The 25,303-nt window shown below is 39.8% G+C and overlaps 1 protein-coding gene across 2 annotated transcripts in view; it reads right to left on the bottom strand.

The window, feature by feature from the left end:
• Positions 1-25,303, bottom strand: part of UGGT2 (UDP-glucose glycoprotein glucosyltransferase 2) — a 190,340-nt gene that overhangs the window by 86,257 nt on the left and 78,780 nt on the right. For both annotated transcript variants that reach the window (XM_032315029.1, XM_032315026.1), the window contains exons 12-16: positions 21,611-21,761; positions 12,297-12,416; positions 11,333-11,418; positions 10,655-10,790; positions 4,145-4,276 (exon numbers count right to left, since the gene is read on the bottom strand). In XM_032315029.1, coding sequence (XP_032170920.1) covers positions 4,145-4,276; positions 10,655-10,790; positions 11,333-11,418; positions 12,297-12,416; positions 21,611-21,761 — 625 coding nt within the window. The remainder of the gene's footprint in view (positions 1-4,144; positions 4,277-10,654; positions 10,791-11,332; positions 11,419-12,296; positions 12,417-21,610; positions 21,762-25,303) is intronic.

The following is a 25,303-nucleotide window of genomic DNA, read 5'->3' as shown; positions in this document are numbered from 1 at the left end:
GACCAATACTATTAAGTGTCATCCACTTGAAATAATTTTCAATTCAGTAGACACCTTCACACATTTGCATTTTTGGGAATAATTTGGAATGAGAGATGCTGTGCTGATCATGTTGGACCATGAAATAGAGCAGAAGATCTAGACTGTCTCTACAGGAAGGTCCTGGTCAGTGACCGCTTAAATCAACATCAGATTTAGACTTCCATAGCAGTCCATAAGTAAAACTGCACAGGATACCCCAGAATAACTTGAGAACTACAATTTTATCAATGCAGAGGCACTCAAACTATCCTTCCCTGTCCATGTTAATGGAAAAAAAGGTTTGCACATTATCCTCTACCATTCTGGATTTTAATCACATTGTTTCTTGCTGCAAAAATTTCTCCAGATTCTTATCAGGGGCATCTTATTCAGGGAGTGAAAGTAGAACTTCCAGTTCTGTCAGAGTCAAAAGATGATATTATCAATTTATATAATCTTTGTCCTCTTCTCTGATTATTGCTTATTTCTATCACTCTTGAAACATGTCAACTGCAGATTTTTGAAGCAACATGATGATATTTGTCATTATCTTTCCAAAAGACTGCTCTGGCAGACAGATGTTTTTCTTATTCTCTGCTGAAACGGAATCACAAAGGCTAGCCTGGGTGATGACAGGCAGAGAGAGGGGAGGAGACCAGGCATTAAATGTGTAGATTGCTTTAGGTTAGCATAGACATTTTCACAATATTTATTCTTCCAATCCAGAAGCATGGAACATTTTTCCATTTCTTTGTGTCTTCCTCAATTTCTTTCATGAGTACTTTATAGTTTTCTGAGTATAGATTCTGTGCCTCTTTGGTTAGGTTTATTCCTAGGTATCTTATGGTTTGGGGTGCAATTGTAAATGGGATTGAATCCTTAATTTCTCTTTCTTCTGTCTTGTTGCTGGTGTAGAGAAATGCAACTGATTTCTGTGCATTGATTTTATATCCTGACACTTTACTGAATTCCTGTACAAGTTCTAGGGAGGTAGAAGAGAGCTCAAACCCCAGTTACTGTAACAGGAACTCAGCAAACAGATCTACAACTTCAGATGTGCAAATACAAAACTGGAGGAATAAAAAAGAATAAAATTCCTTTTCTTGAAGTAGTTATAGTCCAGTTGGAAATGACATTTATATCCACATATGGTTATGTATAAGAAAGGCAATTAATGGGAAATGATAAAATTGAGTTGTAAGTTCTAATATTTAAGGATAACATGGTTATTCAGATGACATTTTTATGGCAATTGATAATAAGTAGTATGTTTGGGCTGTATAATATCTCAAATTCATTTGTATCACAGCAGATATTAGTATTATTTTTACCTACAATAGACATGAATAAATGAATTCATCTCTTTCCACGTGCAAGATAAAATTATGAATATTTTAAACTTTTTAATCAATATATTGCAATTAAATAAACAGCTTGAATATTTCCTACCAGCTGTTCTTAGGAATGTATTTCATTTTAATGCACTTCATAGCTTCAGGTACATAGGTGTTGTAAAAGGTGGCTCAGTGGGTTAAAGCCTCTGCCTTCAGCTCAGGTCATGGGATTGAGCCCCGCACTGGGCTCTCTGCTCAGCAAGGGGCCTGCTTACTCCTCTCTCTCTGTCTGCCTCTCTGCCTACTTATGATCTCTGTCTGTCAAATAAATAAATAAAATCCTTAAAAAAAAAGGCATTAAATACTATAATAAACTTGAACCAGAAAAGGGTTCTTAAGAAACAAAGCAGACATAACTTAGTAAAAAAATCAGTAAGAAATTTCAGATTCATATAAAAAAAGGGCAAATCCACCAGAAAAAAATTTTTACTCTCGAATGAGAACTGACTCTTGGTACCACCATTATGCATCTCAGTCATGCTTAATAGATACGATTCTTGCACAAGTGTCAGTCCCTAAGAAAGGTAAGGTCTGAATAGAAACTGTGCTCTACCACTGAAAGAAGGAAGAAAAACAGAGCATGTAAGGTATGTAAGTATGGGTTTGTGTCCAGGACTCCTATCATGACCACTCACCATCAGCTGATATTAAAATCCAAACACTGCAACCTTTTGCTTTCAACCTGTGTAAACAGCTCCTTAATATATAAAAACTTCCCGATTTCTATTCCATGAGTTTACATAATCACTACAGGATATTTGTGTTTTTTCTCCCCCAAAGAAGCCCTGAAAAGTACTTATTAAAAATAATTTTATTAAAAGAGATGCCTCCATGCAACTTTGGCCCAAAAGAAAGTTCATCTTAGTTGCTTTTTAGTTTTATTTTTAATTATATGAAAATATAGAAATGAAAAATATCAACGCAACTCATTCTCAGTTCAGAAATTATCATTGGGAAAACTATTCTTCAGTAACTAGAAACAATCCTTAACACCTACCACACTGGCTTTTTGATTGCACCGAGACCACCAGACCTCTGGCTTCCTGGCTCCGCTCCCGTTTCTAAGTAGCCTGCTAGTGCCCCAGAGGTCTTCTCCGGGACTACTCTTTGGGCCTCTTATGCCAATGTCACGTGCAGCTCGTAACATTTCAACCTCACAGCACTTTAACCAGCTACCTTCCTTCATTCATGTGCCCGGTATTTTGAACTTTTTTTTTTTTTTTTAAGATTTTATTTATTTATTTGACACACAGGTCACAAGTGTAGAGGCAGGCAGAGAGATACAAGAGGAAGTAGGCTCCCCGTGGAGCTGAGAACCCGATATGGGGCTCGATCCCAGGACCCTGAGATCATGACCTGAGCCTAAGACAGAGGCTTAACCCACTGAGCCACCCAGGTGCCCCTGGGATTTTAGACTTTTAAAAACAAAGAGATTGATGCTCCTGTAAATTTATGGTCGACAACTCCAGCAGAAACTCAACATCATAGCCATTTTTATACATGGCTTCACTGTACTGCCTTTCCTAGCTCCCAGAGCAGCGATTTCTAAAACCTCAATGCTCCCGTGAAGTTCTGTCCGACCACACAACCCTCACTCTTAGACACCTTGCCTCCACAGTCATTTCATTCAGTAGATGTTTACTGAGCACTGCACCCCCAAGACCCAGCAGGAGACAGGGGCCCTGCTCCCAGGGAGGATGTGGTCCAGGGGAAGGCAGGGAATAACAGGCCACTGTAGCCATCATTGTATGCAGGAGTACGCAGCAGGGTTTTTGCATGTGGCGTTAGCACGAGCAGCTTAACCTCAGGCGGAGGGTTAGAAAAGACTTTCCAGAAGTTCTTTCCAAAGTGTTACATCCCCCTCAAAGTAATTAAAGCCAAGAGTACACAGGCTAGAAGAGAAGGGAGGCAGGGTGCAGGAACCCGTGGTGGGAACAAGCACGTGAAGGCCCTGTGGGGAGAAGGAGGAGCCCATTCAGGAACCTGAGCTAGTCTTCCCGCCCGGGGAGAACGGAAGAGCAAGGGAAGAGTCGAGAAAGTGAGGCTTAGGAGTTGAACGGCCGAGTCAGGTGGGACATTACAACGTCAGGGATCCTAACCTTCACTGTTAGCATGGAGACCGGTCTGTGGCCTAAAAACTCTTATAAAATGCAAGAACCCATCTAAAAACCTTGATCTCTATGGGCATGAGAAATTCGACCCCAGTGATGCTCCAACTTCCCAAATTTGTTTCTTGTCCTAGCATTTCTCTAAAAACCCAGCTTTCCATTTTTCCCAAGAAAGTACAAATTACATTCTTTAAAATTCTGCATTCAGGGTGCCCAGGTGGCTCAGTCAGTTAAGCGTCTGCCTTCAGCTCAGGTCATGATCCCAGCACCCTGGGATCAAGCTCCCCAGCAGGCTCCTTGCCCAGTGGGGAGTCTGCTTCTCTCTCTCCCTCTGATTCTCGTACTGTCTCGAATTTTAAAAATATAAGTAAACAACTCTACCTTTAAGTCTCCTATCCTGTAAATCCTGACAATTATATTTTCTCGTGCTTTCTGAAAGGTCAATTAATGGCGATCTGAGCACTCATCAGATGACGTGCGTCATTCGGGGGTCTTAAACTTCCCTTCTTTCTGAGGGTCTAAAATCCAAATCATGAGTTAACTATATTGAGATCATTTACTCATGAGATTATAGTAAAAGTTTCTTGGATCCTGTTTTCAAAAATTCGCATTTCAACTTACCTTTCTGCCGTTATCGTATTTAGAGTGAATGCCCAAAATATCCCAAATATTAGCATCTGGAAATAACTTTAGGAGGACACTCTTCACATGGTCCACAGTGAGTATATTGTCATTCTTCACTCTTTGGTACATCTGTAGAAATAAAAATCTTACACTTAATTTTCATCTTATGGCGATCAGTTTTCTTTCACTGAGTGTGCAAATTTATATAAAATAAAAACATACTTTATACTTTGTAAGTTCTAAGTTTACCACATATGTGCATGTATACACACGCCCTCCACCCACACAGATGAATAAATCATTTTAAGCACACAATATATCTCCCAATAAAAATGGTTTTGTGAATATGTTGTGGCTTTCAAAAAATACTGTAACAAATTTACGTTATGTTCCATTTTGATCAAACTAGACACTGTGCTTCTTAGTAAAATAATGGCTCCCTTTTCTTTTTCCTTTTTTTAAAAAGAGATTTTATTTGTTCTCTTGAGAGAATTTTATTTATCCCTCTTGAGAGAGAGAGTACAAGCAGGGGGGAGAGGGGAAAAGCAGGCTCCCTGCTGAGCAAAGTCTCCTATGTGGGGCTCCATCCCAGGGCTCTGGGATCACGACCTGAGCCGAAGGCAGATCTTAACCATCTGAGCCACCCAGGTGTGCCAGCTCCCTTTATTTAAAAAAGTATATATACAATGTATTTTTTTTTTTTTTAAAGATTTTGCTTATTTGAGAGAGAGCACAAGCAGAGGGAGAGGGAGAAGCAGGCTCCCCGCTGAGCAGGGAGCAGGATGCAGGGTCCAATCTCAGGACACCAGGACCACGACTTGAGCTGAAGGCAGATGCCCAACCATCTGAGCCCCCCGGGTGCCCCCATATAAAATATTTTCAATGGCTTATTTCAGAAAGGTTTTATTTTCATTCCTGACTGCTCTCCAGTAAAGACCTTGACTAGGTTTCTTCCGTCCCTCCATTCTTCCCCCGGCTGAGATGCTGGAAGCACGGTGCAGGATGTAAGCTGTAGCTCCTCTATCTTCCTGTTTCATTTCTCCCTCATCACAGACCCTCTCCTAAGCCCCCCGCACTCTGCTAGGCATGGGGGGAGGGACGGCTCTGCATGGAGGGGGAAGGCACCTCTGGGTAGATGCCTCCGCTGAGACATAACCACGAACACTGAGCTAGAACGAAGCCATCTTGGGGAAAAACTTGCCGACCAGAAGAAACTCGTACTTACAAATACCATCAAGCAGCATTCTGATACAACGGATGTCTCGCCTCTCAAAAGTTCATGTTAGGTCACTTTTCTTCTACGAGAGTGACATCGGTATCTGTTTTCACTAACCAAAAGAAATCCAAAGAGGATTTTCATTTTTATGAAAAATGGTAGGAAGTAGAAACAGGCTTCAGTGTTTGTTTTGCAGCAAGCAGTGAGAGCAGCCCTCTAGGCTCCTTCCCCACGAACGACAGCTCGGGATCCAGCGCTTTACCTGTGTCTGGGAACATCTGTGCTTCTCTCAATCTATTCCGTGTGTCATTAGCAACATGTGCCCTAAGAGTCAGAAAAGCCTAAAAGAGGTTAGTTTTTCATTCTGGAAAATGCTCAAAAATTTTTCCATATCGACTGATGATGACTGCTTCTTTCTTTCACAATCATTTGGGCTTTATTACAGAAAGGTTCAAAGGAACGCTCTGCTCAGAAGCGGGGGAAACCTGCATCAGTTAAGAACGCTATTTTGAAGGGGCGCCTGGTTGGCTCAGTCATTAAACATCTGCCTCTGGCTCAGGTCATGATCACAATTGGGGTCCTGGGATTGAGCCCCAGGAGGGACTCCCTGCTCAGCAGGGGAGCCTGCTTCTCCCTCTCCCTCTGCTCGCACACGTGTGGACACACACACACACATATTCTTTCTCAGATGTGAATAAATAAAATCCTAAAAAAAAGAATGTTGAGTCCCGATTTACTTGAATCATTATTGCCAGAGACAGTCCTCATATGAGGGCGGACAAAGCCCCATGTTATTCCTCATGATAAGGAACCAGCATTCTTCCTTTTCTGCTCCTCACTGTAAACCGGATGACCTATTCCTTGAAGAAAAGGCTCAGGTCTATAATTAGATCCCACAGTTTAGTTTTACAAGATTCTCAATTTATAGGCAAGTTTCCTCCTCATATCAAGCAGAGCATGCTATGATCTTAGTAACTGAAAAAACAAAAAGCAAAAAATGTTAGCTTTCTGTAAAACATAAATAGGGTTTAGGAACAATGAAATTCTGAATAAAGCAAAAATTATATATGAAAAGTTAGTGATATTAGTCATCGTAAAAATCAGTCATTTTAAAATAGTAGATATTCTTAAGCTAAGGCAGCTAGAATGTCTAGCAGGAACTATTTATATAATGATTCAATCTTCTTATACATTTAAAAATTTTTAAGACTTACATGGCTGGGTAAGCAAAAACAGTAATTTGGGGTCTTCATATACATTTTATTTATTTTTCCCTTTTTTAGCTTCATTAAGGTGTAACTGACAGTAACACAGTAACCATTTATAATGTACAACACAATGGCTTGATAAACGCACACAGCGTGATGGGACTCCCACCATCAAATTAACTAATATATCCATCACCTCACACATATTTTTCTTTCTTTTTTGGTGAGAACCTTCAGATTCTACACTTAGCAAATTTCAGTTATATAGTACAGCATTATCCACCACAGTCACCATGCTGGACATGGCATGTCCCGAACTTAGTCCTACTATAACTGCAAGTTTGTACCTCTGGCCAACATTTCCCCATTTTGCCCACCGCCCGACCAACCACTTTTCTACGGTTTCTAGGAGTTCAGCTTTTTTAGGTTCCACATACACGTGATATTAGATAGCATTCATCTTTATTTGTCTGCTACATTTCACTTGGCCCAACATCTTCCAGGTTCATCCACGTTGTCACGAATGGCAGGATTTCCTTCTTTTTAAAGCCTGAATGACACTCTGAGGTGTGCATACATATATACCACGTATTTTCTTTGTTCATCCACCCACTGATGGATGCTTAAGTCATTTCCACACACCTTGGCTGTTGTGACTAACGCTGCAATAAACATGAGCGTACAGGTCACTCTTTGAGATACTGATTTCATTTCCTTTGGAAACAGCTGAAGTAGGATTGCTGGTTCATACTGTCATCCTATTTTAAAATTCTTGAGGAAGCTCCAGACTGTTTTCCATAATGGCTGCAGCAGTTGTATTCTCAGAGGGCTCCCTCCTCTCTACATCGTGCCAGCATTTGGCATCTTGTTTGTCTGGTGATAGAACCCCCTACAGGTGTGAGGGGACAGCTCACGGTGGGTTTTGACTTGCATTTCCCTGGTGATTAACCAAGTTGAGCACTTTTTCACATATCTGCTGGTCATCTGCATGTCTTCTTTGGAAATATCCATTCAGATCTATTGTCTTTTTAAAAATAATTTTTTTAAAAGATTTTTTATTTATTTCACAGAGAGATCACAAGTAGGCAGAGAGGCAGGCAGAGGGGGAGGGGGAGGCAGGCTTCCTGTTGAGCAGAGCACCCGATGCAGGGCTCGATCCCAGGACCTTGAGATCATGACCTGAGCCGAAGGCAGAGGCTTAACCCACTGAGCCACCCAGGCGCCCCTACTGTCCATTTTTTAATTGGGTTATTATTTATTATTATTTTGCTATTGTGTTATATGAATTCCTGATTATTTTACACATTAACTCCTTACTGAATAGGTAGTTTGCAAATATTTTCTCCTGTTCCACAGTTGCCATTTCGATGCAACGCTGTCATTTCGTTGCCCTTTCGATGGTTTCCTTTGCTGTGCGGATGCATTTTATTTTTATATAAATCCTGTTTATTTCTTTTTTTTGCCTTTGATATTGTTGTTAAATCCAAAAGATCATCACCAAGATCAATGTCAAGGAGCTTACCGCTGTGTTTCCTTTCAGGAAACAGTTTCAGGTCCTATGCTCAACCTTTTATCTGTTTTGAGTTGACCTCTGTGCATGGTATGAGACAGGGATCCAGTGCCATCATTTTGCATTTGGATATCCAGCTGTGCCAATTTACTACAATCTACTCCCTCCTACTCCTAACTTAATGTTGACAAAATACCAGATTTTTAGTTCCAAAACAGATCCATCTAATCCTCTGTTCCTTCGTACAATTACGGTGATATGTATTATATCTATATGTTAAAATGTTTTATTCAATCTTGTGCAATTTAAACACAATAAAATACATTCTTATAGCCTTTTGTATGTACCCATATATTTACATTTTATTTAAAGCTACCATTTCATTTCTTCCTGTGAATGTGAGTTACCATCTGGTGTCGCTTCCTCTCAGCCTGAAGGATTTCCTTTAGCATTTCTTTTGATGCAGCAAGAATTCTCTCCATCTCTACCTGTGAATATTTTTATTTTGATCTTTTTGCAAGGATCATAGTTCACGTTAGCTCTTGTTCAACTTCTGAAAACTGACTTATGTCATGTATCTCATTGTTTTATACTTACATACTGTGAGATGGTTAATCTGTTGACAATTAACCCAACATAGCCAAAGTTGAAGGCTTAAAGTATTTCTGCATTCTCAAACACGCATGCAACAAATATTCATCAAGTACGTAACGTGTATTTTTTTTAATCTTAATTTTGCAAGGTAGGAAGAGAAAATTAAATTAGTAAGTTTTCATAGCCACTGTGGAGAGCTGAGATACACGGTCTGATGGCTTTATTCTAAAAATACTATACGACTCTACCATAATTCTTTATCACATGTCAAAAATGTTCATATACTTAAAATTTTGACCTTCTACTATATTCCTCTTTTTCCTGGTACTGTGTTTTCAAATTATCTAATTTAGATAAAATAATTTGCTCATTAAAAGTAATGAAACAATATTACAGAGATTTTATAATTCACGTATTTTACTAAAAGGCTGATTTTGCTCTAATTATTCTAAATTAGTGAGACTAAGTCATCTGAAGGATACAATACAACACATTCCCAATAGAAGGTTAGCTCAATCATGTTTTGGTTTTCTAGGGGGTACAAAAATTTTCAGGTTGACGTATACATAGTTTGAATCACCACCAACATTCATTCGCACACTTCAGACTGTGGTAGATTCTAGTACGCTATACGTATTCCTTCCTCACACATTTTCCCCACTCTTTCCTCAAATTGCTTAGTACGACTGGTAGGCTACGGCACATAAAGAATACTTCCATGGCGTGTTGTATTGAAACTTACGGTTTCAAGTGTAATCTGATTTTCCAAGATATTACAGTATCATGCTGAACATCAGAGCAGATAATTCAAAAGGCCAGTGATCGCAAAGTATGAAGTCACATGCAAATTTATGTCTGAAGCAAAGCGCCTCCAGAATAGTCAGTAAAGAGAACTGAGATAACTTAGGGTAAGGAGAATTTCAAAAGGTCATCAACTTTCTTAGTTTTGACTACCGCATCACTCTGTTCACCATAAGGTAGCCAGACTTCAATAAAAGCTACATCAGTCTAAGTCCCTTATAAATTCTTACACCAATCAGTAAATAAGAGTAATAGCCTGAGATATAAAATTGACATGTAACCTCCAGCACCATTTTACAGAACAGAGCGTATCCCCATGTCACTAAGGCACTGGCAGTTCCTATGCCCAGGACAGTGAGTTCACAAGGTATTCAGTGGCTTTCCCAGAAGCTGTGGGAGCAGAGCAGGGAGTACACAGGGCTTTGGTCATTGCACGGCCTCACTTTGAAGAAGAACCATTCCTTGTTATATAATAGTCGGTGAAAGCGAAAGACCAGTGAATTTTAAAATGAACAAAAGCTGGTTTCCAAGCTATGGTCTGGCTTTCTTAATAATAACAATACGGTTCTTTAATACATCTATTTCCACAATGGGCCATAACAGTTTCAAAACCTTAACTATGAAATAATCTTCCCATTTTGTATTGCTCTTTATCAAGTTCTTGCCAATTTCTAACTTTTTTTTAATACAATCTCTTTGTCAAATTCAGTACTCATCCAGCTATTTCTACCTAATTTGCTGTCATGAAGCGATCTCCTCCTCCTTTGAAATTCTCTAAGAAGGGTCTACATACTTTGCCATTTAGAATATTTAAGTTTGCAGTAATCTGTTTTATTCATGATTTTTTCAAGACCTCATTCAGGATTTCTTCCCTGAATAATCATTTTCTTGGAGTATGTTTTCCTTTAAACTTAACATATACAATTTAAATTCCATTAGCAGCTGGAGAAACTCAAGCAAATTCATCTATTTTGGCAGCGTGTCAGCTGACTAATTTATGAAGTAGGGACATTATGCATTTCAGTTGGGAGCTGCAAGAATCAAATTCATTGTCTATATTAAGCCCCATGATCGTTTTTTACAAACTTTGAAAAATAAATAATAAATGATAATAATTATAGTAATATTGCAGAAAAACCCCCTATACAGTCTAAAGAAATGATACCTAGTGCACTCACTTGTACTATGGAAATAAATGCTTGCGAGACATCATGTTCTTCTGCAATATAGTTGAAAGCTCGCCAAAGAGCAACGCCAACGTCATCTGCTCCATCAACTTCATCATCTGTGTTAACAACGAACACAAAACCAATTCTGGGAAAAGAAGGTGAATAAGGAATGTCACAATTACCCCTTGAATCACAACCAACCATGATTTTTCAACATTACTAGACTATAACATCTAGATAGAGTGTGTTAATAGGGGGGATGAGGGAGTATTATATTGAAAAGTTTGATTCGTAATGTCTAGTCACCAACAACCACCTGTCTAATGGATTCCTCGAAACTGTCAAACTCTCTCTGATGGTGATATTATTAAATGACCATGTTTTTCCAGAAAAATAAAGGAAAAGTATACTCTTAACAGAACTTCAGGGAAATGGATCCACCTTTCAGCACCCAAAGTGATCAGACCATTCTCTCGTGAAAGGAACGTGGTTTACGAGATGACTTCGCAGTTCTGACTAACAAGTCTATCATAAAGGTCAATGATGTTTCACAACACAGCCGTGTTGTGTAAGGCATTAAAGACCACCACTGCTTTCAATTCCACATGAGTACTCTGTGGTACAACATGAACATCACTCACTGCCTTTCCTTCAGCTGACTGTGTAATGTTATAAATTGACAATTACCGAAGAGGAATTTTATGATAATAGAAAAGTTCAGCAATTTTTACAAAATCCAAGGTATATCCTTGAGCAGGATCAATAAACAGAACCTAAAAGAAAGCATACAGTTTATAATCACTATTTTGTTTTAACATTTTGGATTTTCATGAAATTCAAGTTTAGTCTAGTTTCTGTCACTAAAGGTATAAAATTCAAGGTGCCATCTTTTTCTAAAGAAATGTCCAGCAATTCTAAGGAATTTTATATAAGAAGGAATTTCATAGGTAATAAAGGATTTCCAAAAGCTGCACATCTGAATAATACATGGAATTTAATATGAGATCACTCACCCCTTTTTTGAAGCACAGCACAAAGTAAATTTTTTTTAATAACAAGTGAAATACCTTATTCTAAATGTGCATTGGATTTTCTGTAATTTTAAAAAAAAGATAGTAACTGAATTTTGAAAAAAAAAACAGCATTAATATAACTGCTCGCTCTACACTGCTATAGGAAATAACATATTCACTTTCTTTGTGAAAAAAAAAATAAAGCCCTAGCTAAGAAATTCCACACATTTCACAGTTGTATCACGGGTTACTTAATATTATCACAAATAACTCATATGCGTAGATGATAAAGTGATATTCACACACTTTCCCTGAAATGTACTAAACTTTAATCTTTAATTAGTTCTTATTAGTTCTAGAAGGAAAAAAGTTCAATCAAATTCCTTTCAGAAAAATGTGACCATAACTCATCGATTTCATATCGGAACTATAAAAGCACATCTAAGGAGGAGGCAGATTTTGTGGCATTGCTGGCTTTGGATGTCTGGCCGGCCATGCCACCGCACACTTGCCGTATCAGGCAAGTATCTTCCTCTGTGTTACACAAATGCCTCTTCACCAAGAACGGGGTAATCCAAAAAGAATGCAGGATGCATACCTTCATAAGAGATGTACACAAAATGTCACATAAAACTCACCAAATTATGAAAATTACGCCTTACAGAAGGTATAGTTCCAGGGAACACGGGCTTCAGAAGCTCCTGGCAACTTGCAGGCCATGTGACATACAAATCATCATTTTCTAGGTCATTAATCCACTAGAGAAGAATTCAAAAATCTGTGAAAGCTATATTAAACTAATATTTAAATCATTTCCAAAGCCAGTTTTCACTCTTTCAAAGTAAAAATACACAGAATTTCTCTATTTCTGAATAAATATAAGAAGCCAGTTGAATATTCTTTAAATTAAGGAATATATGATGTGCAATGGGAAATTTTATATTCCCATGGTCTTTTAGATTAAGCCTGACCCTCCTCCCAGAACAACTGACTTCTTCTATTCATGTTCGGCTTTCATATTAAAACCTGTATAGAAATTACTCTCCATAAACCATGTGGCAGAGACTAAGTGTTTATCTTAATTATCAGCAGTATAGGTCCTCCACCTCCCTTCTCGAATCTTAATGCTCAGACATAAGGAAAATGAAACATGACACCTTGAATGTTCGATTCTAATCAAGAGCTATTGGTTTCTACTAGACTAAGCTGCCTGCCTGAAATAATGGTATGAGCTGGGAAGACATAAACCACTGTTTAGACCATGGAGGTAGGGTCAACCAATTATCAAGAGTCAATTAGTTACAAGGCAGGAAGCTTGTGCCGAAGGCAGGAAGCTCCATTCCATCCCCAGGGACATTTTCCAAATTGCAGCCTGGGAGAACTCATTCAAACAGAAAGTGACGGTCATACTGGGCTGCAAAGGCAGGAGTCAAAATTAGGGTTGTCTAAATGGTAAGAGTTGAGGGGGCAGCGAAATCCAGGAGAAGGGGCAGTGCAGGGAAGAAATCACAGTTTCTGTCTCTATATAAATTCCTCTCATTTGCTGACTAGGAACCTGCACGTACCCATGGCAACAGCCGGGTGCCAATACCATAAAAAAAAAAAAAAATAAAGAAGAGCCAGGGGGAAACAGACACTGGGACTTTGAAGCTACAGCCACGACACAGTAATGAGACAGAAGTTGAAGTGTGAAGTGCTAAGGCTTTGGCAAACGCTGTTCTTTAATTTGAGAAACCGACAGGGCTAGCTGCCAGGTGTAAGACACAAAGAGGAAGAGCTCCCACGAAGCCCAGAAACGTGCCTCGACCGAGCCAGGTGAGGTTTGGTACTTGGGCTGCTGTGGCAATCCTGACCAGCGTTTGCTTCTGTAACTTTGCAGAGGCAATTTCAGGCTCCTCTCAAAAACTGCCATGCAAAAAAAAAAAAAAAAAAAAAAAAAAGAAAAGAAAGGACTGAATATTAAAATAAAAGAGAAAAAGCAGGCAATACAGAGGGACTTAGGACTTTAAAACAATTATGATTATTATATATATATATTTTAAAAAGAAGAAAAAGAGATGGAAAGATGGAAAATGTTAAGAGAACTAAAAATCCATTACAAGAAGAGCCAAAGGGAGATCTAGATTTTAAAACTCTATAATTAAGAACTGTAAGAACTTCTAAAGATGATTTAACTGCAGAGTGGACATGGAGGAAGACAGTGATCAGTCGACTGGATGACAGAGCAATACAAAGTATATTAACTCAAGTGCACAGAGAAAAGAAACATTGCAAAATCAGAACGAAGGGTAAGAGAGATGAACGACAGAGGCCTGCGGTCTAGCGAGTGCTGCTGACCGTCCCAGAGGAGAGCAGAGAGGAGATCCGTGGTGCCCAAGAAATCAGGCGGCCTCGGCAGTGGTCCAGACAGGAGGTTCTGGGGAGTATTTAACCATGTCAGAAGCAGGGGCTTCAGAGGGAAGACTGAAATTGCTTCGCACAGGCCCAGAGACTGAACTGCCCATTTTTTACTCTCAGGTAAATTTACAGAAGCAGCAACGCTGACTGGAAGAGCGGCCTCCCAGAACTGCATGCAGAACTGGCTGGCAGTGACATGACACTCCAGTGATCTGCCACCATTTATTTTGTTGGCCATACTCTGGCCTTTGCATCTACTGTGCTACCAAGACACTGAAGAAAAGACTTCGTCATTAATAGATGAGAACGTGTAAGACATTCTCTTCACTGTCCAAGGAGCTACAAAGTTTAGCAGATGGACATAAGGTGGGTCATGGTGTTAGTGAAGGACTTTCTGAGAGATGCGAATAACTTAAAAGATGTAAAATTGACATCTTTTGGTCTTCTCTAGGGAGTGACATCAGCTAAAATGGCTGAGTAAGGAATTTCAAAACTCCACCCTGACACAAAAGCAATAAGAAACTAGAAAATTGAGGGGAACTCAACACTTTAAGAACTATGAAAACTAACCAAAATTGAAAGCTTGCAGCAACTTTGAGAGCATTTATTCAAGAAAAATGGCACAGTCTCAGTCAGAACTGTGAGATATGTGGTGTGAAACTTATCCTGGTCCCATCTCGTGCTCCCAAGCTTATCAGTAGCGTTGAAAATGACAGCCCCAATTCCAGTATCAATACTGGAGAAAGCAGAACAGACCACATTCTGAAAGGATTTAATTTTTGTTTGAACTGCCTGTTGACTCCTCAGAAAACCCACTAAAAAGGTTTGTCTATATCCTAACTCATACCAGTGTTAGAGCTGCTATCCTATTTTGTGGAAAACAATTACGGGCAAATGCTTTAGTTGCTCCCGCCTGCAGCAACAGAAAACCCTTGGGATGAAAGCAGAGCAACCAAAATCTAATGAGGAAAGGCTGGGGACTGAGATGTTTTGGGAAACAGGACTTTGAGAATTTCTGAAGGATTCCTGGGATTCTAAAAGGTTGTACACGTGCCCAGGGAAGACTGAAAAGCCCCAGGTTCTCTCCTCTGGTTGACTCTGAAGCTCTGTGTAAGCAACAAGTGAAGGCTGAGGCAGATGCAAGCTGCCTGGCTGAGGGTCCGACATGGACTGCTTCCCTTGTGTCCCCTCCCCCACCACAGGTCATGTGCTACACAAACACACAGAGCCCCTATGCAAGACTGGGAGTTCTGGGGTCCAGGCATTTAAGTAAATCTCTGTCTCTACTGAGTAGATGACTAGGCAGACTAACAGACCTCTGTGGCCACACATAAGAAAGAACACAAGCTTTACAAAATTAGTTCAGAGAAGTCACTAAACAAGTAACAAAAACAACAACAAACAGCAACAACAACCCCAGGGAAGGTGAGAATCTGACTTTCAGAAGTGCCATACTGTAATATTCAAAATGCCCAGTTTTCAATAAAAAAATTAAGAGGCACTGAAAAAATCCTAAAACAAACATAAGAAAATAGTTCTATTTACAATAGCAATAGGAAGGCTAAAACACTTAGAAATAGGTTTAACAAGTATGAGACTTGTATACTGAAAGCTACAAAAGCTACATCACTGAAATAAAGAAGATCTGAATGAATGGAAAGACATCCCATATTCATGGATCAGAAGACTCAATTTATTAAAATGGTGATATTCCTTAAATTATCTATGTATTCAATGAAATGTCAATAAAAATTCCAACTATCTTTTTTCCAGAAATGGACAAGATGACGTTGTAATTCATAATGAAAGCAAGAGTCGTAGAACTGCTAAGATAATCTTGAAAAAGAACAAAGTTGGAGGACTCACAATTCCCAATTTCAAAACTTACTCCCCAAAGCTACAGTAATCACTGTGGTGGTTGCATAAGGGGATGATATAGATCAATGGAAACAAACTGTGAGTCCAGGGGTAAACCCAGCGTCTGTGATGGGGCCCACTGTCAGTAGCAAGTTACATCCTTAACCTGGATAAAGAAATCATTTCCTCTCCCTGTGCTGATTGCTGTTTACCAGTTTTGAATCTTACCGCTGTCATCTTGGTGACAAAAATGAAGCATTAGAATTGTTTTCAGAGAATGACAAATGGCTAGGGTGACTTGGGAAATTTCAGGAAAAGGAAATCAAAGAAAATGATCATAAGCACCTCAGGAATATGGCTATAGCATGGAAATCACAGGGCAGAAAACGGAAAGCTGCCACTGGGGGCAGGGTAATTTAGGTGGAATATGACCGAAGCCCCCTCCACTGTGGGTGGTCTGGCACAGAGGACTGAAAAGCAATTATAATCCAAAGGAGCCAAACATACAATCATATGGTTGTTTACTGACTTTAACAAAATACTAGTGAAACCTGAGGTACCATGGCAAGGCTAGAAACAGGAAATTAAACTACATAAAATTTAAATTGTGTCTTCTGATGTCTGGGACAGAGAAACCTAGAATGCTTAACCAGGGATGGGAGAATACCCAATGACTCTCTTAAGTTTTTACTCAACTGTTAAGCAAGCAACTTTTAAGAAAAAAACTGTCAAGGTTTGTTTTGGGGGAGGGTATAAATACAGTGGACACAAGTAATGTAACTCAGTGAGCCAGCTTTCTCTGTGAAGACAGAAAGTGGAGAGACAGATGCAGGGGGAGAAAAAAAATTAAAAGCACAGTATTGCTTTCATTCTTGAATAACTCTGTTTTAGCTTTAAGATAGCCAACAGATTTTCTGACTGCTTCCTGTGTGATGGGACCTGATGGATGCTGAGGATATCTAACCAACTCCTGGTTTTTGTGCAGCTTACACTCCACTGGAGGAAGATTCTACATAAACAAATAAATGGATATCATATTGGGTGGTAGCAAATGCTATGAAGCCACAATTAAGCTAAAGTGTGAGGTAAGTGCATTGCTGCTCTAACAGACCAACGTGAAAAGAGTTCTCAGAAGTCAGGGCTCTGCCTTTTGTGCAGTTAATTTTTTTTTTTAAAGTACGCTCCACACCCAGTGTGGAACCCAACACGGGGCTTGAACTCACGACCCTGGGATCAAGACCTGGGCTGAGATCAAAAGCAGATTGCTCAACAGAGCCACCAGGTGCCCTATGTCAATTCATTTTTTTAAAGGACTCTAGAGAATAAAGTGTCACACATAATTATCTACGGAAAGCAGGCACTTTCCAAGTGGAAAAGCAAAAGCATTTAAGACACAAAACCTCTGTTAATAGTATGCAAAAAAAAAAAAAAAAGATATTTAAAACATTAAGCTATTATTTAGTCTTAAAAAAGAATAAAATTCTGATACATGCTACAACATGGATGAACCTTGACAACAGTATGCCTAATGAAATACCCCAGGCAGGAATGGACAAATAGTACGTAATTTTACTTTTATGAAGCACTTAGAAAAGGCAAATCCGCAGGGACAGAAAGTAGAACTGAGGTTACCGGGGAGCTTGGGGAGAAGGGACTGGGGAGTTACTGCTTTATGGGTATCGTTTCTGTTTGGAATGATGAAAAGACTCTGGGAAAATGGATCCTGGTAATAATTTTACACTGTGTATGTACTTAATGCCAGCAAGTCACATACTTAAAAAGGTTAAAAGGGCGTATCTTATGTTATATATATTTTACCTCAATAAAAAAATCTACTTCCCGACACTCTTATCGAGAATGGAAAAGAACACCTCCTCAGGTGTCCAAGAGCTGGGCCAGGGTCAGAGCCCTTACAGCAGAGCAGTTGGGGAGTGGACCGGGCGTGGGTGATGGGGACCACAGCAGGGCTGCTCCTCCCCCACAATGACTGGCCTCGGCTGCCAACCTGGGAGGACCAAGATGTTACTTTACAAATGCAGCTGGAAAGTTTCCTTAGAGATGTATTTCTTCTCCAGAGTAGTCTTGAAACTTACTGCCCTTACCGTGGCCCATGCTCTCAGTGTTCTTCTACGAATGCTTAAAATTAAGCATAAATGCTTAAAATAAAAGTCCCAAAGTATTAAGATTACTAACACAGTCCTTTCTTTTTCTGATAAAACCTTTTTAGAGGAGATGTTTGTTAATTGAGCTTAAAGATATCCAAGTTAAAGTAAACTCCGGCCAATGAGAGAATATGCTCTCAAGAGCAGGAAAACAGTAACAATGAATATTTATAATGAGGCACTTAGTGCTCTGGAAAATACAGGGGTAACTAATTCAGAACTTATGTAACTTGTCCTGAGTCTAAGGTCTTCATGACTCAGGGAGTATAGCATTTCATTGGTTATGTTATCCTTCCATGATTACGGAACATTTCCAAGATTATCTTCTAAATTTTTATATGAGAAATTAACAAGTGGTCAGAGATGTTTTTTCCCTTTCTTTTTCTGATCATGTAAGTCATACATACCTATTGCTAAAAATTTGGAATTTTCATAAGAGCATGAAGAAAAAACCCAACTACCTATTAAACCATATCACCCATTAATAAGAACATTTTGACTTATTTCATCTGGATCTCCCGTCCATCTTTTCACATGACAGTATCATGTATTGTAGTTCTGTAATTTCTTACTTAACGTGCAAGAACAGCCACTGTTCCTGGTTGTTGAAGCATGATTATAAGCACAATTCTGATGTCTGAATAACATACCTGAGCACATGGATATACAATTTACAATATTTCTGTTATATATTTAATTCGTTTCTATTTTGTTTTAAGTATACACAGTGATGCTCGTGTCTTTGGGAATGAATACTTTTCTCCATTTCCTACTATTTCTTGATAGTGGTTTCCAGTGAAATTACTTAGATCAAAAGCTGTCAATGCGGAAGGACGCCATAACCATGACTGCTTCCAAGTCTGCTCCAATTTCTACTCTTTGTGGGCGTCCTTCTATCCTTCTGCATTTCCTCAGTTAAGCTGTAGGGTTTTCTTTTTTTTTTTAACTGGTTATTATTAGTAGTAAAGATATTAATTTTTATGTTAATATGAATAAATCACCATGTCTTCCAAATGGTTTTTGGAAATAAAGCTTTTGATCTGCTTACTGTCACTTCAAACCTATTCTAAGATCTTATTGATTAAAATGTTGTTTTGGAGGAGTTTTACTTATATAATCTGCCATGTGATTATTTTCTCATTTCTAATAGTTATACTTTTTATACTAATGGTAAATCAAAATGGTGATATGGACATATTTATATTGATTATGCTATAATTTAGTACTCTCAGAGTTTCATTGTTAAAAATTATGTTTTATGTTGGTTTGAGATACATATTAACTTATTTGTTCAAAGAATATTTATGTTTATTGAGTATCTACTAAAACCAAGCACTGAATGGTGAGAAAAAAATGGATAAAATTCCTACTTTCAAGATGTTTATATAGTCTAGTAAGAAAAAAAGACATTCAGAATGGCTAAAATTAACAAGTCAGGAAATGACAGATGCTGGCGAGGATGTGGAGAAAGGGGAACCCTCCTACAGTCTTGGTGGGAATGCAAGCTGGTGCAACCACTGTGGAAAACAGCATGAAGGTTCCTCAAAAAGTTGAAAATAGAGCTACCCTATGACCCAGCAATCACACTACTGGCTATTTACCCTAAAGATACAAATGTAGTGATCCGAAGGGACACGTGCACCCGAATGTTTATAGCAGTAACGTCCACAATAGCCAAACTATGGGAAGAACCTAGATGTCCATCAACAGGTGAATGGATAAAGAGCCATTTGCGATAATGTGGATAGAACTAGAGGGTATTAGGCTTAGCGAAATAAGTCAATCAGAGAAAGACAATTATCATATGATCTCCCTGATATGAGGAAGTTGAGAGGCAACGTGGGGGGTTTGGGGAGTAGGAATGGAATAAATGAAACAAGATAGGATCAGGAGGGAGACAAACCATAAGAGACTCTTAATCTCACAAAACAAACTAAGGGGGGGCCGGGGGGAGGAGGGTAGGGAAAGGGTGGTTGGATTATGGACACTGGGGAAGGTATGTGCTTTACACACTGCACAGCACTCAGTAAACCTGGCGATTCACAGACCTGTACCCCAGGGGCTAATAATACATTATATGTTAATAAAAAAAAAATTTTTTAAAAAGAAGAAAAAAGGACATCAAAGAATCACAGGAGAAAATTATAAAATTATAATAATTCACTGTGCAAAGTATATGGAAGGACTGGTAGTTCTGTAACGTGACAGAAATGCATGTATACATATATACACACGTGTGTGTGTGTGCGCACATGTGTGTATGTTGGGGGGTAAGGTTAGCTCAGCTGGCCAGCTTGCTCACACCTTGCACATTCCCTAGAAGGACCTGCTTCTGTGACAAAGGCTCTAGGTTGGCTTCTGAGAACTCACACTTGAAATGTTCTGACAGAGTTTCTCCCATGCTGAGTGTCTTGCTACAGGCTGTGGAGGTTTGTACGGAGTTTCTGGCAACATTACGATGAACCCGAGCTTTCCCCTGAGGGTCTAGAGCTTCAGTGACGGAGATCAGTCACATGGGCATTATATGCTCATAGGACAGACCCCTTTCCGAGCCCGGTACTCCCGGCTCCAGCTAGCCTGGCACGGATCGTCACACATGAGATCAAGCACGTCGACTACGACTGCATGAGGAGCCCCTTCTTGGAAACTCCTGCCTGGTTTCCTCTGGACTTTGCCTCCTGTTTTCTCCCTCTGCTGACAAGGCTTGTGTTCTGCTGCTCTAAGACTGCAACCATCAGTGCAACAACTTCTAGCTTCCTGAGTCGTTTTAGCCCATCCCTGGGCCTGAGGCTGACCCTGCGGCTCCTCGATACAGTGCATCTACGACCGTTTTCCAACCTGGGTAGCTGAGGTCAGCTTCTCTCAGAAGTACTGTCTGGAGCAGAAGCCTGAAGAAAGAGTGGGAGCTGACTGGCTAGAGAGGGGAAGCACTGCTTCCCCAGTGTGAGAGAAGGGAAAGTGGCGAGAGGAGTACTTCACAGTCTGAGAAATGAGAGGAGGGAGAAGGCCACGGACAGCCTCACTGGCCACACTGAGGATGGGAGCGCATCCCGGCCGCACGCAGGGCTGAGGTGAGCAGACTCCCAGTTCCCGCAGGCAGCAGCACAGACCAGACCGCTCGGAGGCCCCGTGAGCCGGCCAGGCAGGGTTCTCACCACAGGAGGCGGTATTCTTACATTCTTCAGATTCTAATTATTTGATGTTTTGCTGCTGGTCTTCATGGGGTTACTTGGTTGTATGTGTTTGTTTGTTTGTTTGTTTTTAAAGATTTTTTTTTATTTGTGTTTGTTTTTTAAAGCTGGAAAGGATCCTGAAGGAGAAAGTTCTTGAGAGGAAATGCAGAGAACAGGAAGAAGGGGAGAGAAGATATGAGAACGAGAGGCGGATGAGTCCTTATTTCTACCTTTTTTCTCACTGAGTTCTCCTGAAGCCTCTTTCAAAAAGCTTACATTTATTTGAAAGCCTGCCAATATTTGGTTTTAAGCTAAGTCTTAAATCTGAAGTTTCTAAAAACAAAGAATGACATGAGCACTTACCACTATAGAAGAATGCCTAATATCTAATGCATAGGTATGGTCCAAAACATGTGAGTTTAATTTTAAAAAATTGCTAACATCTTCTTTGATGATCCCAAGATTGCGGAGGCCATTCATCATTTTTCCTTCTAGTTTCAGCATATCCAAAAGACTTTTAAAGGAAAAAAAAAAAGTTTTACTTTGATTTGCCAAGTTAAAAAAAAACCCTTTAAAGTTTATAGCTTTCTTAAAGCCTCAGAAACGAATTCCACTGGTATTTTTAATAATAGAGGGAAAAAATATTATTAAACTCATTGACAATCAAGACGAGGAGTTCTAGTTAGTTACTTAGGATAAACTCAGGTTGACTTTTTTTTCTGTAGTGATAAGATCTTAATATTTAAGAGGTAAGGCAACAAGGTATATTTATTACATTCTTTTTTTTTTTTTTAAGATTTTATTCATTTATTTGAGAGAGAGAGAGATCACAAGTAGGCAGAGAGGCAACAAACTCCCCACTGAGCAGAAAGCCCGATGCAGGGCTCGATCCCAGGACCCTGAGACCATGACCGGAGTCAAAGGCAGAGGCTTAACCCCCTGAGCCACCCAGGCGCCCCTATTTATTACATTCTTAAGCAAAGAAGTGAAAATATGTTCACTCACCCAAGTGAGCCAAAAATGAAAGGAACAGTACAATAGGTTACTCTTTTTGTAAATCTACTATTAAAACAAGGTGAGATCAAATAGGACCTAAAATATAAAATTTTAGCACAGAAAAGAGCCATTGAAGCATGAAAGTTCACATCTGTTTAGAATACATATTAAAATTTCGAATCATATATATATAATACTCTGAGAGCGCTTAGACATGATAGAAAATATTATAGCTAAAAAATAACAACATCAACAAATAATGCTACTGGCAAAAAGTCTGGGCTGTTTGAGTCTCTAAGTTTCTACTGAGGAAGCTCACATGTGTGCCAGGTAAGTGCCTTGTCCTTCCCAAATAGAGCGCCTCTCACCCTGTCTTCCCCCAGGAAGTCCCAGGAAGTCCCAGGAAGGCCCAGACAGGTGGTCTCGGGCCCAGGTCCCGCAGCTGGTGCACAGAGCGGGGATGTGAATGCTGTGGGAAGATAGCACTTCCCTGTAGCTGTGGCTTTATGGATTGTGGTAAAGTGTGCTGGTGTTTGGAAAAGTAAAAGTTTACCAGGCAAGGAAGGATGTTATTACTTTTTGAAACCAACTGTTAAAATTCATATTTATAATATTTAACCTAATTGCCTCCTTAAAAAAAATCCAATCATGCAAATCACTTTGCTTTTCAGAAATGAACAGAATCAGAATAAAGCAATATATGGATTTTAGAATACCATTCTCAGGGAGGTCTATAGAAATCTACATTTATTAAGTATTTTATTTAGGGGCACCTGGGTGGCTCCAGTCGGTTAAGCATCTGCCTTTGGCTCAGGTCATGATCTGGGGTCCTGGGATCGAGCCCCGTGATTCTCCCTTTCCTCCCCACTCCTACTCTGACATTATCTCTGTCCCTATCTCTGTCTCTTTCCCTCTCAAATAAACTTTTTTTTTTTAATTTAAAGAGGCACCCCTAGAGATCTATATTAAAAAAGAAGAGATCTAATACCTGAACTTGTACAAAAGCAGGTGTTTTTTTTTTTAATAAGTGTTTCAAGCTGGCCTGGAGGACTTAGCTCTGAAAGTCTGTATCCTAAGGCAGTTCTGACCACTGCCTTACAAAGCACACTTTTCAGCCTCCCCTCCAACCTATTAGAGGATAAGTGTGGTAAAAACAGCACTAGCTTAAATATCACAAATCACCCTTCTAATAAGATTTAGTCTGGGTTACAATGCTACTTCACACATGGCTTCTTGAAGTTCTTAACCCCTTCGGTCTAAATTCTCTTACGTGTAAAATAAGAATTCTGGATTGCATTGCCAATGTTCTCTCCATTTTACAATGCTTACTGAGCAGACACTTTTTGGGGACAATAGAACTTTAATATTCCCCATAGCTTTTGTATCTACCATCTTTGTAATCTCAACCTAGTTTCCAAGGAAAACCATCAATGGAAAAACCAGACAGAGTTACAGGGTATACTGGAAAGAGCACGGGATTTTGAATCCTGCTACTATTTGCCAGCTGTGTCCCTGCCTTTGTGTGACACTTGAATCTTCGTTTCCCCATCTAAAAAACAGAATGGTGAGACTCCCTTTATAAGGCATAAAGATTAAATTAATTCACTATGGGGCACACAGTTGCCCTCAATAAGCATGTTTCTTCCTTTGTCTTTTTAAATCTTGAATTTGGGCTACCAATTTTAAAAAAATGGTTCTTTAAATGTGTTAGGTCTATTTATCAGTAAAACTCCTTGTATCTCTGGATTTTGAAAAAATTAATATAATTTCTTACGCTTCTCTTTTAAATAGTTACTACTTTAGATTTGCTTAGAGCCCTTCACTGGCTTCTGCCCTTGAGAGGAAAGGTGAAAATCCGAAGCCTGGTGGCACAGTCTGCCCCTTGCCCACCGGGGTGACCGCAGCTTCTTCCGGCTCCTCCTCCCTCCACAGCCTGGCCACAGGACAGGATTTTCATTTTCTCAAATGGGCCACTGCTTGCAGAACCCCACTCCCCACTCTGCCTTATCTATCCTTTAAGTGTTAGCTTAAATGATCCCATCCTTGAAGAAATCTGACATTCCCCGTGTTCTATCAAGAGCTACTTTAAATCTCCGGAGTTTTACACTCCTAGAGCCCTGCAAACCTTCCTGCACTATCATTATGTATTTACTATCTGTTACCCCACCAGACCGCTTATTTCTGTCGTCTTCACCACTACGCCCCAACACCTACCAGTTTCTATAGCACAGTAGGCACTCAGATAGTCACTGAGCTGAACTGTAATACTGAGTTTATAATCCTGAATTTTAATGTTTCATGCACTACAAATACGTATTTTATCAAGAGCCCCAGAGGACTCCGAGACAGACAACTTCATTAAGACACAGAGAAAAACCACACAAGTAGGGATCTCAAGATACCTCTGTTATGTCTTTCTGTCTGGTAGGTATACTGTGGGGACATGCTCAGGCAGGACAGGTTGGCTATCAAAATGATTAACACCCACTTTGCACCAGTTTGTCTGCTCAGATCTGTGGTTGAGGGGATTACGCTTAGGGAAAGAGATGTGTCAGTGGCTCCAGGGTAGAGAATGTGAGACACCATTTACGGATCTCCTCAAGTTTACCCGGCCCTACCTGCCTTCCTCCCGGGTCACGGCCACCGCCCCTCTCGCTGCTAACCTTCTAAGGGATGAGAGCCAGGCTTGGACCTGGCCTTGGACTCAAGCAGCGCTGACCAGACTCGTGGAGGCTCTCGCTCCTCCCACTACATCCAGGGACCGAAGGCAAAGACTGTATCCGTCCCCTACAACCCAAAATGCAGTGAGAGATGGGTGCTAGGAAAGAAGCATAAAATAATTCCTCACTCCCGTTCGTTCCCTAAACAGGGAATTGTGCAGTACTAGTCCCATGGGACCTCTCTGGATCTAGGATATAACCTCGGTACCATGTCATTTTCCTTCCTTCTCCTCTTTCCGGAATCATTTTCTTTTAGGCTCCACACTGATTTTATTCTCCAGGTTCTGACTTCTTTCTGGGAATTTATTTTGTGCTAAAAGTGTCAGAAGATACAAACACC

This window comes from Mustela erminea, chromosome 15 (assembly GCF_009829155.1).
Source record: "Mustela erminea isolate mMusErm1 chromosome 15, mMusErm1.Pri, whole genome shotgun sequence".
NCBI lineage: Eukaryota > Metazoa > Chordata > Mammalia > Carnivora > Mustelidae > Mustela > Mustela erminea.
This window is presented reverse-complemented; position numbering and strand designations above follow the sequence as displayed.